A 13893-nucleotide genomic window follows, 5' to 3' on the forward strand; every position below is an offset into this window, starting at 1 on the left:
TATGAATCTAAATCTTTCTACTAACTTATTTTGAGGATCGGTCAATAATTGACCCTCCCCCCACATATCAGCGAAATATTTTATTGTCAATAAATAATTTAACTATAGTGATATTAACATAAACTTCGACATAATTCATTAAAAGTTTTAAGAAATTTATCACTCTATCAAATTCTGTACAGTTCGGACCATAACTGATTGAAGTCCCTATAGAAGGCCAAACTACATATTGATGGTGGGTATACAAGATTCGGCACAGCCGAATAAAACACTCTTACTTGTTCATATTTAAAATCGTTGATACATATATAAACTATAATATATCAGTATTTAGTGTTCCGAAAAAGATAAGAATTAAACGATATGATCATTGAAATACAGAGAACGTCAAAAGTAAGTAAACACCACAAATTATTTGATTTTTTTTAAAGAAAATTAATATCCTTAAATCTATCCATCCATTACAATTTAAAAGTTTCGGTTTGTTGGAGATTGGGTTGAATAATTGATTCGATTATGAAAAAAAGAGTTAGGTAGGACTTTAATGATTTGCATGGTCTTAAAAAAATCCAAAAATTCACTGGTGTTTACTCACTTCTGAGGCTCTCTGTATATGACAATTGAAATCACTTATATATGATTTCAAAAAAAAAAATATATTGGGATTTAGGAGGCTTTGCATCACTGATTACATTGTTAATAAAAACCCACCGATTTCGATACATAAATATTTATGAAATCATAATTTACCGTTTGATTCTACACGAAATAATATAAGTCGATTCAAGTTAGTCCCTAATCGTCCTATAGTTTATATAGGAAGCTGGAACGCTTAATAATGATACTCCAAAAATTTACTATTTGAGTTGTAAATGGTACTCCACAAGTATCGATGTTGAGTTTTGTATGGTCTTCACCAGGGTTTACATAAGTTAAAAGACACGCGGTTATTGCAAACGACGTAGAACAGGTACCGTTATACGAAGCCTTACACCACACACGTGTCAGATTGAGACGCACAATTGTCGAAGGAAAAAAAAACGAAAATGGTCCTGAATGCACTTAAAAAAATAATTACAATGACGCGTGAGTGGTTAACCAACCCAGAATTACTTTACAGATTGCTTCACAGAATTAAAATTGTCTGTCAAGAATGACTGACTAAAATAAATTTAGTGTTTTAATTTTAAAAAATCTATGCTTTTTTAGAATATGAATAAAACACTGTAATTCAAGTGTATTCACAAAGTAAAATTAAATGCGGTATATTATAGTAATGGGATACAAGAATCAAGTTGCCACTATCAAAAAACTGCACTACACTCAATTAGTGCAAAATTTTAAATTGAAATTAACAAAAAGCTGCGTTAAACAGTCTCACAAAATTTTCAAAAATGAGTGCTCATGAAATTATTGAAACCAAATTCGAGTAATAAAAATTTTAAATATTTTTAATTATTTTAAATGAAGTATTAGTTTTAAATTTTCAATTAGTGCAAAAAAATAAATTTAAACCATTTTTTTTAAATTTAATGCGAAATTGGTAGTGCAAAAGTGAAGATTGCTTTTTAAAAATCAAACAATTTAATTTTGAGTACAAAATTTTTGAACTCACTATCACTTTAGTTTAGTGAGGCTTCTAATTTGCAACTCAGCACTAAACTATCACTAAGTTTTAGTGCATACTGCAAAATTAGTGCACTACTCCCATCTATGCCATATACATATAATGTTCTCATTTAGAAATTGCGTCCTAATGGAATATCCACTTGAATATAAACTTGACCAACTCTAAAATAAAATACTAATTTCATTATCATTTATTTATTGTATAATTTATTGTAAAAATGTTTGAAGTTTTTCTCAATAATATGTGTGTATGTATGTGTAATTTATTTATGAATGTTTTATAAATATTGTATTATTCTTAATATATTAAATCTTATTAAGGACCATGATCCACCAATCGTTTGAAAATTTTACTTGGTTGGAAAATGTTTATTTCTTATAGTCGCATCTTTGCCATCAAATGTTATTGATTCATAGAAAAATTTACGATTTACACGACACTGTACACCGCATTTGGTAGAGCCACAATTTTCACATTCATACCAACAGCCGGGACAGTCGTCGTCCATGCAATCACAAACATCCATGCCATTGTGACGTATATTGCCAAACTCATCATAGAGACTGCGGGTATTAGTTGGTGGTTTGCGTTTTAACTTACGCTTTTCACGATTGGATTTATCCGGCTCGAAATCATCAAGGAACTTTAGCTCATCGCAACGTTCACGTAGTCTACGTTCTGCATGCAACTTGCGTGGTCTTTCACGTAGGGACATACGCATACCTATGCCATCGGAGTTTTCGGTATCGTCCATTGTAATTAAAATCTTTAATAAATTTTACTAAATTCTCTAATTTTTATAAAAATTCTGTTTGTTTGGTTTAGGATGTCAAAATAAACAATAATAAAACCAACGTCTCTATCGCTGATGGGAAATTTATAAAATAGTACTACACACGGTACTATTTTAATACTTGTTAGTACTTTTGATAAAACATATATATAAACTGTTTAATTTTCATAAATAAGTATGAGTTTTTTGTATTCTATTCGACAATAATATAGTTGAATTTCTTAAAAATGGTTTTAGTTAAAAATGTCCTGAATTTTTTACACAATGCTAAATAATTAATTTTTGTGTATTACAGGAAACAACTTTGTACAAAGTACTATTATTGAAATACCATCTCTAAGTACAATGATGATATACATATATATAGGTTGCCAGACCTGATAAAAATACGATGCCAGAAGTTATTAAATAGTTCCCTTTATTTTAAATCCCATTTTCGTTGCCGATTTCTGAAACGCACTTTTTTTCGGTGCAAATGTATGGAATTTCGTTTTCGGTGCCGATTACGGTGTATGCGGAAACGTAGCTTAATGCGACAAAACACAAATAAAATCCTATCCAATAGTAAAAAACTGAAATATATAATATTAATGCTTTAAAAACACACTTTAATATGTCCGTCCTTCTGTCTGTCTATGTCACGTTCAAAATACACAACCGAAATTATTAAAATTTACACAAAACTGTTTATAATTTTCCTAAGTAGTTTGGTATTGAAAACCAGCAAAATCGGGCTAGTAGAACCAGAATTCTAAACCAAAATTTGAGACAACTTTAAAAAATTGTAATCCTTTGGCATTTCGCAGATTGTATAGTTGTATTTCGTTGCTCTGTTTAATATTCTTGCGTATTTCATTATTTATAACTCGCTGTTTATACTTGACAAATATTTATCATAACAATTATTGATGTTTGTTGCCAAGACAAAGTTTTTGTCATAACAAAGCAAATAATACTAAATGAAATCTTTATTTTAAAATTAATTAAATATAATTAGCTAATAAGAAACACTGAATAAGGTATTCAAGTTTATACACCAGTGTAGCTTCCGGAATTCTTATTTGTTATGGTTATACAATTATTAAAATACTAGCTGTTGTCATGATATTGATTTATCATAGAATTTAATAGAATATATATAATTTTATTCGATTTTGAAAATTAAGTTAAAGAGTATTTTTTTCAACTTCATAGAATACATTCAATTTACTGCAGCAATTGGAAATGGTCACCTTATTGCAATGAAAAATATAAAACAATATGGCAACATCAATAACCATATGACATTTCCATGAGATCTCTCAGAAAAAGTGTCACAAATTTTTGTTTTCACGATTTTTCCATGTTGCGATTAGATTTTTCTGATTTATTTTTAGAGCAATAATATAAATAAATTAATAAAAATTTATCTGAAAAGGGTAAGTAAAAGCAATGTTAAACCATAAGATCCAGTGTTTAATTGAAAACATAATTGAACAGTACAAATAAATTTAAATAAAATATCTTTATGCTTAACATGTCGCGCTGATGTAACAGTGTGTGTATTTTGTGAAATTTATTATATTAAAAAAAAATCAAAAAAAAAAGAACGAATATACTGAAATAAAACCAGAAAAGAATATTATAAAACGATTTTGTTTTGTAGAAAAAAGAACTAAAAAACGGATACTGAACGAAATTTCTAATTGAATTTGTGATAAAGAAACAAGAAGCTGCAGGAAAATGTTGAAACGTTTACAGTTCATTAAGCCGGTTATTGACCAGAACATACGGCAAAAGCTATGCTACTCAAAAATAGTCAGTACCGGTCAAGACATGCGACCGGCTGCCAAGGGTAAGCTAAATATCGAAACCCCCACAGTCATCACACAATTGGATCGCAAATTCAATGAGGGTGAGAAATATGAAGGTTTTGAATGTGTACGCACTGAGCATGTACCGGAATTCGGTATAATGTCTTACACCTTCCGCCACTTGGTCACTGGCACTGAACTTTGGTATTTGGATCGCAATGATGCCAATAATGTATTTTCGGTAAATTTCCGCACAACACCCTTTGATTCGACTGGCTTGCCGCACATTTTGGAACACAGTGTTCTCTGTGGTTCGAAAAAGTTTCCTGTGAGGGATCCCTTCTTTAAAATGCTCAATCGTTCGGTGGCTACATTTATGAATGCCATGACTGGTCCGGACTACACAATGTACCCTTTCTCATCAATGAACGAGACTGATTTTAGGAATCTGCAAAAGATCTATTTGGATGCTGTGTTCAGGTGAGTGTGTGAAATGTTATTTCATAAATTTAATTTCTGTTTATTGTGGAATTATTAATAGATATCTTTCTTTCTCCTTTATCTTTAATTATTTATATAATTGACGATTTATTTTTATATTTTTGGACAGTGAAGTTTTGTATTTTTCCTTGTTTTCTATTTTCGAAAGATATACATATAATTTTGTCATTTTATTTGAAATCTAAAAAGCAAATTGCTACCACATAATTTAGTGGTTGACAATACAATGGCAAATATTCAATAGGTCAAAATACAAACAACTTCGTAATTTTTTTAGAATATCATTAAAGAAAACAAACTGAGACAATAATTAAATACTGACAATAGAAAACTAACTAAACAACATTCGTTATTCTGATATACAGAGTTCTTTTATTGACTAATACATTAAACCAATTAAAGAGTTAAACGTCAATTCCTTGAAATATTTTGCAAATCCCATATAAGCTTCCTTCGTTTTATATTTTGAGTCTGCATTTTGCGATTTACAATGGTAGATTTTCTATTTGAGACCTGGCGATTGGGAAGGCAATTTGAAAACACACACAACACCTCATTGTATTGTATGTTTGGGTTCATTGTAGTGCGGATCTACAAGCTAGAGTCACATTTTCTTCTGCGTATGGATAAATAACATCGTTTACAATTGAGTCCGACTATTCCGGTATAGTAACTTTTATGATATGATTTGGACCGACCCATAAATTACCATACCATAACACCATAATATAGTCACTTCCAAACTTAACTGTCTTATTTGATTACTTGGGGTTCAATCTCTTTCCCTTTGGACGTTTTACAAATATTCAGCATCTAAAATTATATTTGGGCAATTGAATCAAATTTATTTATTTACTATTATTATTTTTTTCAACAATCTAGCTTATTGGCCATAATCGGTTATAAATTTCTACTTAATAAAAATTTTTTACAAAAAATTTAATTAATAAAAATATAATTTATAAATATAAATAATGCTTAACACAAATTGTACGAATTAAACAAAACTCCACTCAACTCCAAACAATAATCAACTATTTATAGTGTTTTGATAGATGACATTTATTAAACTCTCTTGCTATTAAATATTATCTTGTATTGGAAGTATTACGATGGCTTCCTCCTAAATGTTGAGTTTTGCTAGTATCAAGAATTTTTTTAAAAGTTTCCATTTTTTTGCCAATGCTAAGATAAATTTAATGCTTAGAAACGCTGAATTTACTGTATTTAAAAATAAATCCTTAGTACATACACTATATCTTAGAAATATATTTTTTTTTTAATTTCAATTTCGTTTATTTAAAAATTTGTTATTAGAAAAAACTCAGTGATGGCTTTTAAAGTTATTTGTACTTATATAGGAGCTCTCAGACATATGTATACAAATACAGTATTCCTTAAAAAATATTACCGAATCTGTACATTCCAAAAAACTCATTAACATAACGCGTTTTATGTTCCCAAACTTTGACCTTAAACAAAATGTACTATCAATCATCATATTCAATATATTTTCGAGTAAACTAAATATTAACAGTTCTAATACTCACCATCAAAAATATTTTCTAAATGTATAGACGTTCAAGTGTACATAAAGTTCTCCCAGCCAAAATACCAATATGGCCACCAAAGTCGAGTTTAAAGTTTATAACAACGTCCAAACTATGCAAATAACTGGAAGAACGAAACTGATATGAATATCTATGTCACGTTTAACAATACCAAAAATAACGTACATTTCGATAGATTAATTGTAAAACCATTCCGTTATCAACTTCAAAGGTTTGTCATTCGAATAATCTAGAAAAAATTTGAATGTACATATAACAATTTTCAATTTAGAATAAAAAAATATTGAATCAATTACTTTACTTGACGACCAAAAAGGGCTCCTTGTGCAAAACATCTTGTTTATATAATTTTGTCACGCTGAATTCAAATATGTAAAACAATTTCAGAACGTTCGTGCTGTTTTCGAGATATTTTTACTTTTAGAATTATACTAAAAATTGTGGTTTTTAGAAGTTTTATCTCAGGAACGTTTTTAAAAGAAGAAAAAACAAGTTTAATATTTAAGGATGTGTGCAGGATTATGTAATTAATTGCAAAATTATAATTTTTAGTTTATTATCAGTAGTTTTTATCACAATATACACATCTGCTCAAAATAATAGATACACCTAATTGGAAAAAATTTAAATGGCGGTAACATTGAAAATTTCCTCGCAAGCGTTAAGAATACATCATATTATTAAAATTTCTATCTGGCAATGTCATGTCAGTCAAAAATCTGGCAACTATTTGCTTTCATGTTGATTTTTAAAAACGAATTTATTTGAATTACAAAAAATTATTTGCTCATAAAAATAGATACACATCAGTAATTTGTAATTTGTTTATATACAATTTTTTTTTTGTGCAATTTTTTGTTCCTATTTACGTGAAACAGTAAGTATAATTTAAATTTTAGCAACAATTTTATAAAAAATAGGACTCTTTTGAAGAAAATGGGACGAAATCATCATTGTACCGAAGATGAGAAAAAAATTGTTCAAACGATGAGAAATCAAGGAAAATCATTACGGGAAATAGCAAAGAGCATAGGAAGATCTTTACATTTTGTCCAAAATGCTTTATCTAAAAAACAAAAAAGAGAAACTCGCGGTAGACCAAAGAAAACCAGTCCAGAAACAGATAGGCGGATCGTCCTTATGGTTAAAAAAGACCCTTTCATATCATCGAAAGCTATTTCTGCGGAGCTATGTAACGAAATCAGTCCACAAACAGTCCGTCGTCGTCTTTTACAAGCTAAATTGCCGGGAAGAATTGCCAGAAAAGTGCCACTAATGCGCCAAAAAAATATCAAGACAAGATTAGAATTTGCTAAAAAGCACTTACAATGGTCCGGGTGTGAAGGCGAAAAAAAATGGAGAAATATTTTATGGAGCGACGAAACAAAAATAAATTTGTTTGGAAACGACTGCCAAAGAAATGTACGCCGACCAAAAGGAAAAGAATTCCACGTTAAATTTACAAAAAAGACGGTAAAACATGGCGGGGGAAACATAATGGTTTGGGGTTGCTTTTCATGGAATGGTGTTGGTCCGATATTCCGAATAGAAGATACCATGAATGCTAGTGGGTATAGAGACATATTGGAAAACGTAATGCTTCCATATGCATCGGAAAATATGCCATTAATATGGACATTCCAGCAGGACAACGACCCAAAACATAGTTCAAGATTAGTTAAAAACTGGTTCTTGGAGAATAACGTACCTGTTTTAAGCTGGCCCAGCCAATCCCCTGATTTAAACCCAATAGAAAACTTGTGGAGTGAATTAAAGATAAGGCTTTCGAAGGAAGTTTTCAAAAATAAAGACGATTTATGGGAGAAAACGCAAAAAATATGGTACGAGATTCCATTGGAGAAGTGTCAGAACTTGATATCCAGTATGCCCAGAAGAGTGGAGAAAGTTTTACAAAACAAAGGTGGATATACTGGATACTAGCTTTACTTTAATAATAAACTAATTTTTTTAAGATAAAATTTATTAGCTTTTGTTTAATAAGAATTTTTAAAAATGTATCTATTATTATGAGCACCAAATTTTTCGAAATTTAAGAAATTTAATTTACTTTATAATATTTATTATTAATTATGAAATATTTTGTTTTTGTTTTTTACTCTCCTTTTAACTATAAATAAAAATCGACTGAATTTTTTTTATAATTTTACAATATACCATTATTTTTTTTCGTTTTTAAAAAATAAATTTTGGTGTATCTATTATTTTGAGCAGATGTGTATTTAATAGAGTGTCCAAAAAACCGGCATATTTGAAAAACCGGTTTCCGGTTTAACCGAAAAAGTGTGTTTTTGAAAAAACCGGTTTTGATTATAGTATTTTAAAAAAACCGGTTAAACGGTTTCGGTTTTTGTCTTCAAAAAAACCGGTTAACCGGTTTATATTCAATTTTTATTTAATATGAAAAAGTTATCCTTAAATTTATTTTTATTTGTGGACGCTATTGGGAAATGTGTTATGAATTGTGTACTAAATCTACGGAAATTTTGCATTTTTTAATTCTTTATAATCTATCTTTATGTAATTATTTTATATCTTTTACGAAAGATTGTCCAAGAAAATATATTTCATTAAACCCGGTTAACCGTCTTGCAAAAACCGGTTAAAAAAACCGAAACCGGTGGAGTTTACAATGATGAAAAAACCGGTTGACCGGTTTTCGGTTTCGATTTTGGATACTCTAATATTTAAGTTTCTATAAATGCTGCAGAAATTAGACGATTTTGCATTAAATTTGAAAAAACATTAAATATTCGTGCAGCGAGGAGTAGCAAATTTAATTTTTATAAGAGTTCAACCAGGAAAATTAAAAATTTGTTAGGTATCAAAATAATATTAAAATAGTACCTTTTCCAACCTCAGAGTACTAAAACTGTAAATTTTAATTTATTTTCATAAAAATACTGTAATTGAAATACTGAAAAAACAAAAATTTGTTTAAACTAAAAAAATATTTTACGACATTATGACAATACGACCTAATATGAGACCGTTTGAATCCCCCAATTGTTTTATTTTTCGAAAATTAAAGTAATTTTTTAAATATTTTAACCCTCGACGGTTGGGTTTTATATGAGAAAAGCCTAAAAAACTATTGTTGAAATTTCAGTACAAGTACCTTTTCACACCTTCCGGTACTAAACACATTTAAATCTCAATAGAAACTAAACTATTGGTCGGATCGCTTTGATTTTTTTAAACGATTCTAGATAAAATTTCCTTGGAATACATGTGGGGGGAGCGTATACTTCCCATGGACCATCAAGGAGTAATTTCAGTTTGAAAATGATAAAGGTCCCCAGGGACCTATACAAATTTCAAAACTCTAGAGACTGTAATTAATTTTGTATTAAATTTGTAAATTAGAAACGGTTAGTACATTATCAAATTAATGAAAACTTAAGATGTCAACCTAAAATTTCGGATTCAAAGGTTTTTTTCTATGGTCTACCGATATGTGTGTGTCACTGATTTTTCCTATTTAGAAACCCAATAGAAATACAAGCCATCTGAATTCATTTTCAACTATTCTTCAAAATTGTTGATTTTTCTTATATACTACTCCTCAGGATTTCAAATAAATGTTAGAAATACAAATATAATGATAAATTAAATTTTTTATCAATATCACCATGGTGAACGGTATAAAAACATAGTAACAACATTATTGTTATTGCGTTATTGAGAGTCGAATGTTTCCCTTACTCGTTAGTTAGCATTTAGTTTTTCATTCTGAATATGACAGATTAATGTTATTAATTACCCCTATATATGACGAATTAAGCAGTTTTTATATATGTTATCAAATAAATATATATAATATTCTATTTATAAAACGTTTAAATTACGCCTTTGATCTTCGACTTATATTAAGAGCATGTCACTCAAAAATATTAGAGTAACACGAATAATGTTTTTATTATTTTGAATGTTTGCCAAAACAAAATTAATAATTTGGTGTTCGTTTAATCTTAAAAGAACATCATGTTAATTTTAAAATCTTAAGAAGTGCATATTCAACCAAAGTATAGTTGATTAATTGTTAGTTAAATGCAAAGATAAAGACACTTTTAAAACAATTAAATATGTTCTTTTGATTTTTAAATTGCTTGGCATTAATTGATATCTATATTATAAACATATCTTCAAATTATTATTCTATTACTAAATATATTTCTATCCTCTTATATTTTCAGACCCAATTTAGAATATTTAGATTTTCTACAAGAAGGCTGGCGTCTTGAACATTCCAATTTGAAAGACAAGGACTCCGAGTACGTCATCAAGGGTGTGGTATACAATGAGATGAAGGGAGCCTTTTCGGAAAATGCTTCTGTATTTGGTCAAAATCTGCTCAATAATCTATTGCCCGATCATACCTATGGCTATGTTTCGGGTGGCAATCCCTTGGAAATACCCAAATTAACCCACGGCAATCTAGTTGATTTCCATCGTAAATATTATCACCCCAGCAATGCCCGTATCTATACATATGGTTCTTTTGATTTAATCAAAACCTTGAGTTATGTCGATCAGGAATACTTGAGTAAATACGAGCACATTGATAACTCGTACAGTCGTATACCAAACCAGCCCAGATGGGACTCAGCCCGTAATGTACATATCTCGAGTCGTTTTGATAATATGGGTGCACCCTTTGAGAAACAAAATCAAATAGCTATTGCTCTGTTAATGTCTGATGTAACCGATATACAGGAGACATTTGTGTTGTATGTTTTGTCTGAGCTGTTGGTTAGAGGACCCAACTCTCCCTTCTATCGTAATTTGATTGAACCCAACTTCTCGGGTGGTTATAATCAGACCACAGGTTTTGATCCTCAAATTAAGGATACATTCTTCTGTGTGGGTTTGCAGGATTTGAGAGTAGAAGATTTTGGCCGAGTCCAAGAATTGTATGATGCCACCATTAAGGAGGTGATGGCAAAGGGATTCGATAAGCAACACATTGAGAGTGTTTTGCACAACATTGAGTTGTCGCTAAAACATCAATCACCTCAATTTGGCTTGGGTCTCTTGTTCAATTCCACACCGCTGTGGAATCATGAAGGCGATGTGGTGGAGAATTTAAGAGTTTCGAATATGATTTCGCAATTCCGCTCACAATTGCAACAGGATCCTCATTATTTGCAAAAGAAGGTTGGCCAGTATTTCGCCAATAACACCCATAGATTGACTCTGACCATGTCACCGGATGATACATACGAAGAGAATTTCAAAACTGCTGAATTGGAGCTACTCAAGCAGAAGATTATGTCTCTGGATCAGGAGAAGAGAACCAAAATCTATGAAAATGGTTTGAAATTGGAAGAGGCACAAAAGGCCATACCTAATGTAGACATATTGCCTTGTCTTAAGTTAACAGATGTACAGAATGCTGCCAAATTAGAACCCATCGAAGTGGTGAAAATAAATCAGGTGCCAACGCAGGTCTGCAATGTACAAACCAATGAAATCTCCTATTTCAAATGTTACTTTGATGGCACTTCTTTGTCGCAGGAAGAAATTCTCTTAATACCCCTTTTCTGTAATCTAATCAACGATATGGGCACTAAGAATTACGACTACAGAGACTTCGATAAAATTGTACTCTCCAAGACGGGTGGCATTAATTTCAAACTACATTTTGCCGAAAACATCTACGACAGCAAGACCTTCAACTTGGGCATTCTTATGACCACCCATGCATTGGATAAAAATGTACAAGGCATGTTCGATTTGAGCAAGGAACTCTTGATGAACTACAAAATGGATGACGAGGAGCGCGTTAAAATGTTAATAGACAATTACATGTCAAGCATAGCTGTTGGCATAGCCAACTCTGGTCATTTATATGCCATGCAATCTTGTGCTGGACTTGTAACTGACTCGGCCAGATTGAAATCATTACTGGCTGGTGTTGAACACATAGAACACATGAAGCAATATGTTAAGAATCACAGCACCCAACAAATTATGGACAATTTGAAATTATTGGGCAATAAATTATTCAATAAGAAAGCCATGCGCACAGCCGTTAATGTTTCGGATGAATTTTACCCTGAATTTATAAAACACTACGAACAGTTCCTTAACGATTTACCCGAACATCCTGTGGAAAAAATGGAAAATAAGGTGGAACTTCTAGAGCCCAGTTGCCAGCATTTCGTTATGAATATACCAGTAAATTACTGTGCCAAGGCCATGTTTACTGTACCCTATACCCATCGCGACCATCCTACACTTAGAGTTTTAGCTAAACTCATTTCGGCCAAGTATCTGTTGCCCGTGGTTAGAGAACAGAATGGTGCGTATGGTTCCGGTGCTAAACTTGGCTCTGACGGCATATTCAGCTTTTTCAGTTACCGCGATCCCAATTCAACGAAAACTCTGGAAGCTTTTGATAATACGTACAAGTGGCTGCAAGAAAATAACTCTCAAATTACCGAACAAACTTTGTTTGAAGCCAAATTGGGTGTGTTGCAACAATTAGATGCTCCCATAGCACCGGGTAATTTGGGTATAGACTTCTTTTTGTATGGTGTGTCACAGGAAATGTTCATGAAATATCGTTCTCGTATGCTGGCCGTTACAATGAACGAATTGCAACAAGTTGTTGAAAAATACTTTAAAACAGCGCCCGCTTACTATGGAAAATGTATATTGGGACCGGAGAATAAAGAACTCGAAACTGTTACCAAATTAAAATGGAAGACTATTCAATAAATTTAATTCTAATCAATGTAATTTTAATAATTATTCTTTATTCCTTATGATTTTGATAATTTGTAAATCAATCAGTTGAACGGTCGTATTTAAATGAAATTTTTCTTTTTCTTTAAATTTGTCTCTTCTTTTTTTTATAAATATTTGTTATTTAATGTATTTTTATGTATAAAAAAAATCCATTATACTTTCTTCTAGTATATACTAATCTGCTTTTATAAACATACATACATATATTTCATAATATTAAATGATGTTTAATTTTAATTAAAACATTTTCTTTGTTTTTGGTACTGATTCTTTAGTTGGTTTTAATTTATAAATATGTGAAGTTATTTTTGTAATTTGCACTTGTTGCATCAGTGAACACACTTGATAGATTTCCAAAATCTTAACTGTTCTGTTAATTGTTAAGTTATTTTTTTTTAGATTGCACTTGCTAACAAAAGAACAAAAATGTTAATTAAATGAACATTTTTAAATGTTAAATTATACTTAAATAAATACATACATAGAAATAGTAATAAACGAAACGAAAATTTAAATAAAAATATTAAATATTCTGTGTATTTTATTTATTTGGTATGAAAATGCTGGTGCTGAAATTATTTTAATTTAATTTTCTAAAAAGAGTGATCACAGATTATTGCCTCTAATTTATGGCAATTAAAATAATGTAAGAAAAGATAAACTCACTGTTTATTGTTGGTGTTTTGTTTAAGCTTTGATATTTTTACAAATAAAGCTTGAGTGTTTGTAATTCTTAATTTAGTTTTTCTAAAGCCTTTTGGGAAAAGGTTTTAGGCCTGATGATCTGGCCTAAGCAACCAGTGAAATGCGCATATGAACTAGCTTATCCCCCAA

The 13893-nt window shown here is 30.5% G+C and overlaps 2 protein-coding genes across 2 annotated transcripts; one reads left to right on the forward strand and one right to left on the reverse strand.

Moving 5' to 3' along the window:
* Positions 1-1808: 1808 nt before the first annotated feature.
* LOC135962273 (ARL14 effector protein) lies at positions 1809-2451 on the reverse strand. Its single transcript, XM_065514119.1, has one exon. The coding sequence runs from the start codon at positions 2382-2384 to the stop codon at positions 1980-1982; it is 405 nt and encodes a 134-aa protein (XP_065370191.1). The 5' UTR covers positions 2385-2451; the 3' UTR covers positions 1809-1979.
* A 1253-nt stretch (positions 2452-3704) lies between these two features.
* LOC135962272 (presequence protease, mitochondrial) lies at positions 3705-13587 on the forward strand. The gene is made up of 3 exons (XM_065514118.1): positions 3705-3841; positions 4069-4696; positions 10503-13587. The coding sequence occupies exons 2-3, from the start codon at positions 4146-4148 to the stop codon at positions 13027-13029; spliced, it is 3078 nt and encodes a 1025-aa protein (XP_065370190.1). The 5' UTR covers positions 3705-3841; positions 4069-4145; the 3' UTR covers positions 13030-13587.
* The last annotated feature ends 306 nt before the right edge of the window (positions 13588-13893 follow it).

The sequence above is a fragment of the Calliphora vicina genome, chromosome 5 (assembly GCF_958450345.1).
Source record: "Calliphora vicina chromosome 5, idCalVici1.1, whole genome shotgun sequence".
NCBI classification, from domain to species: domain Eukaryota; kingdom Metazoa; phylum Arthropoda; class Insecta; order Diptera; family Calliphoridae; genus Calliphora; species Calliphora vicina.

What these genes read in the sequence shown, in the direction of transcription:
- LOC135962272 (XM_065514118.1), top strand. Translation starts at nt 4,146, where the DNA reads ATGTTGAAACGTTTACAGTTCATTAAGCCGGTTATTGACCAGAACATA. An exon ending in TATTTGGATGCTGTGTTCAG is followed by an intron (nt 4,697 to 10,502) that starts GTGAGTGTGTGA and finishes TTATATTTTCAG; the next exon opens with ACCCAATTTAGAATATTTAG.
- LOC135962273 (XM_065514119.1), bottom strand. Translation starts at nt 2,384, where the DNA reads ATGGACGATACCGAAAACTCCGATGGCATAGGTATGCGTATGTCCCTA.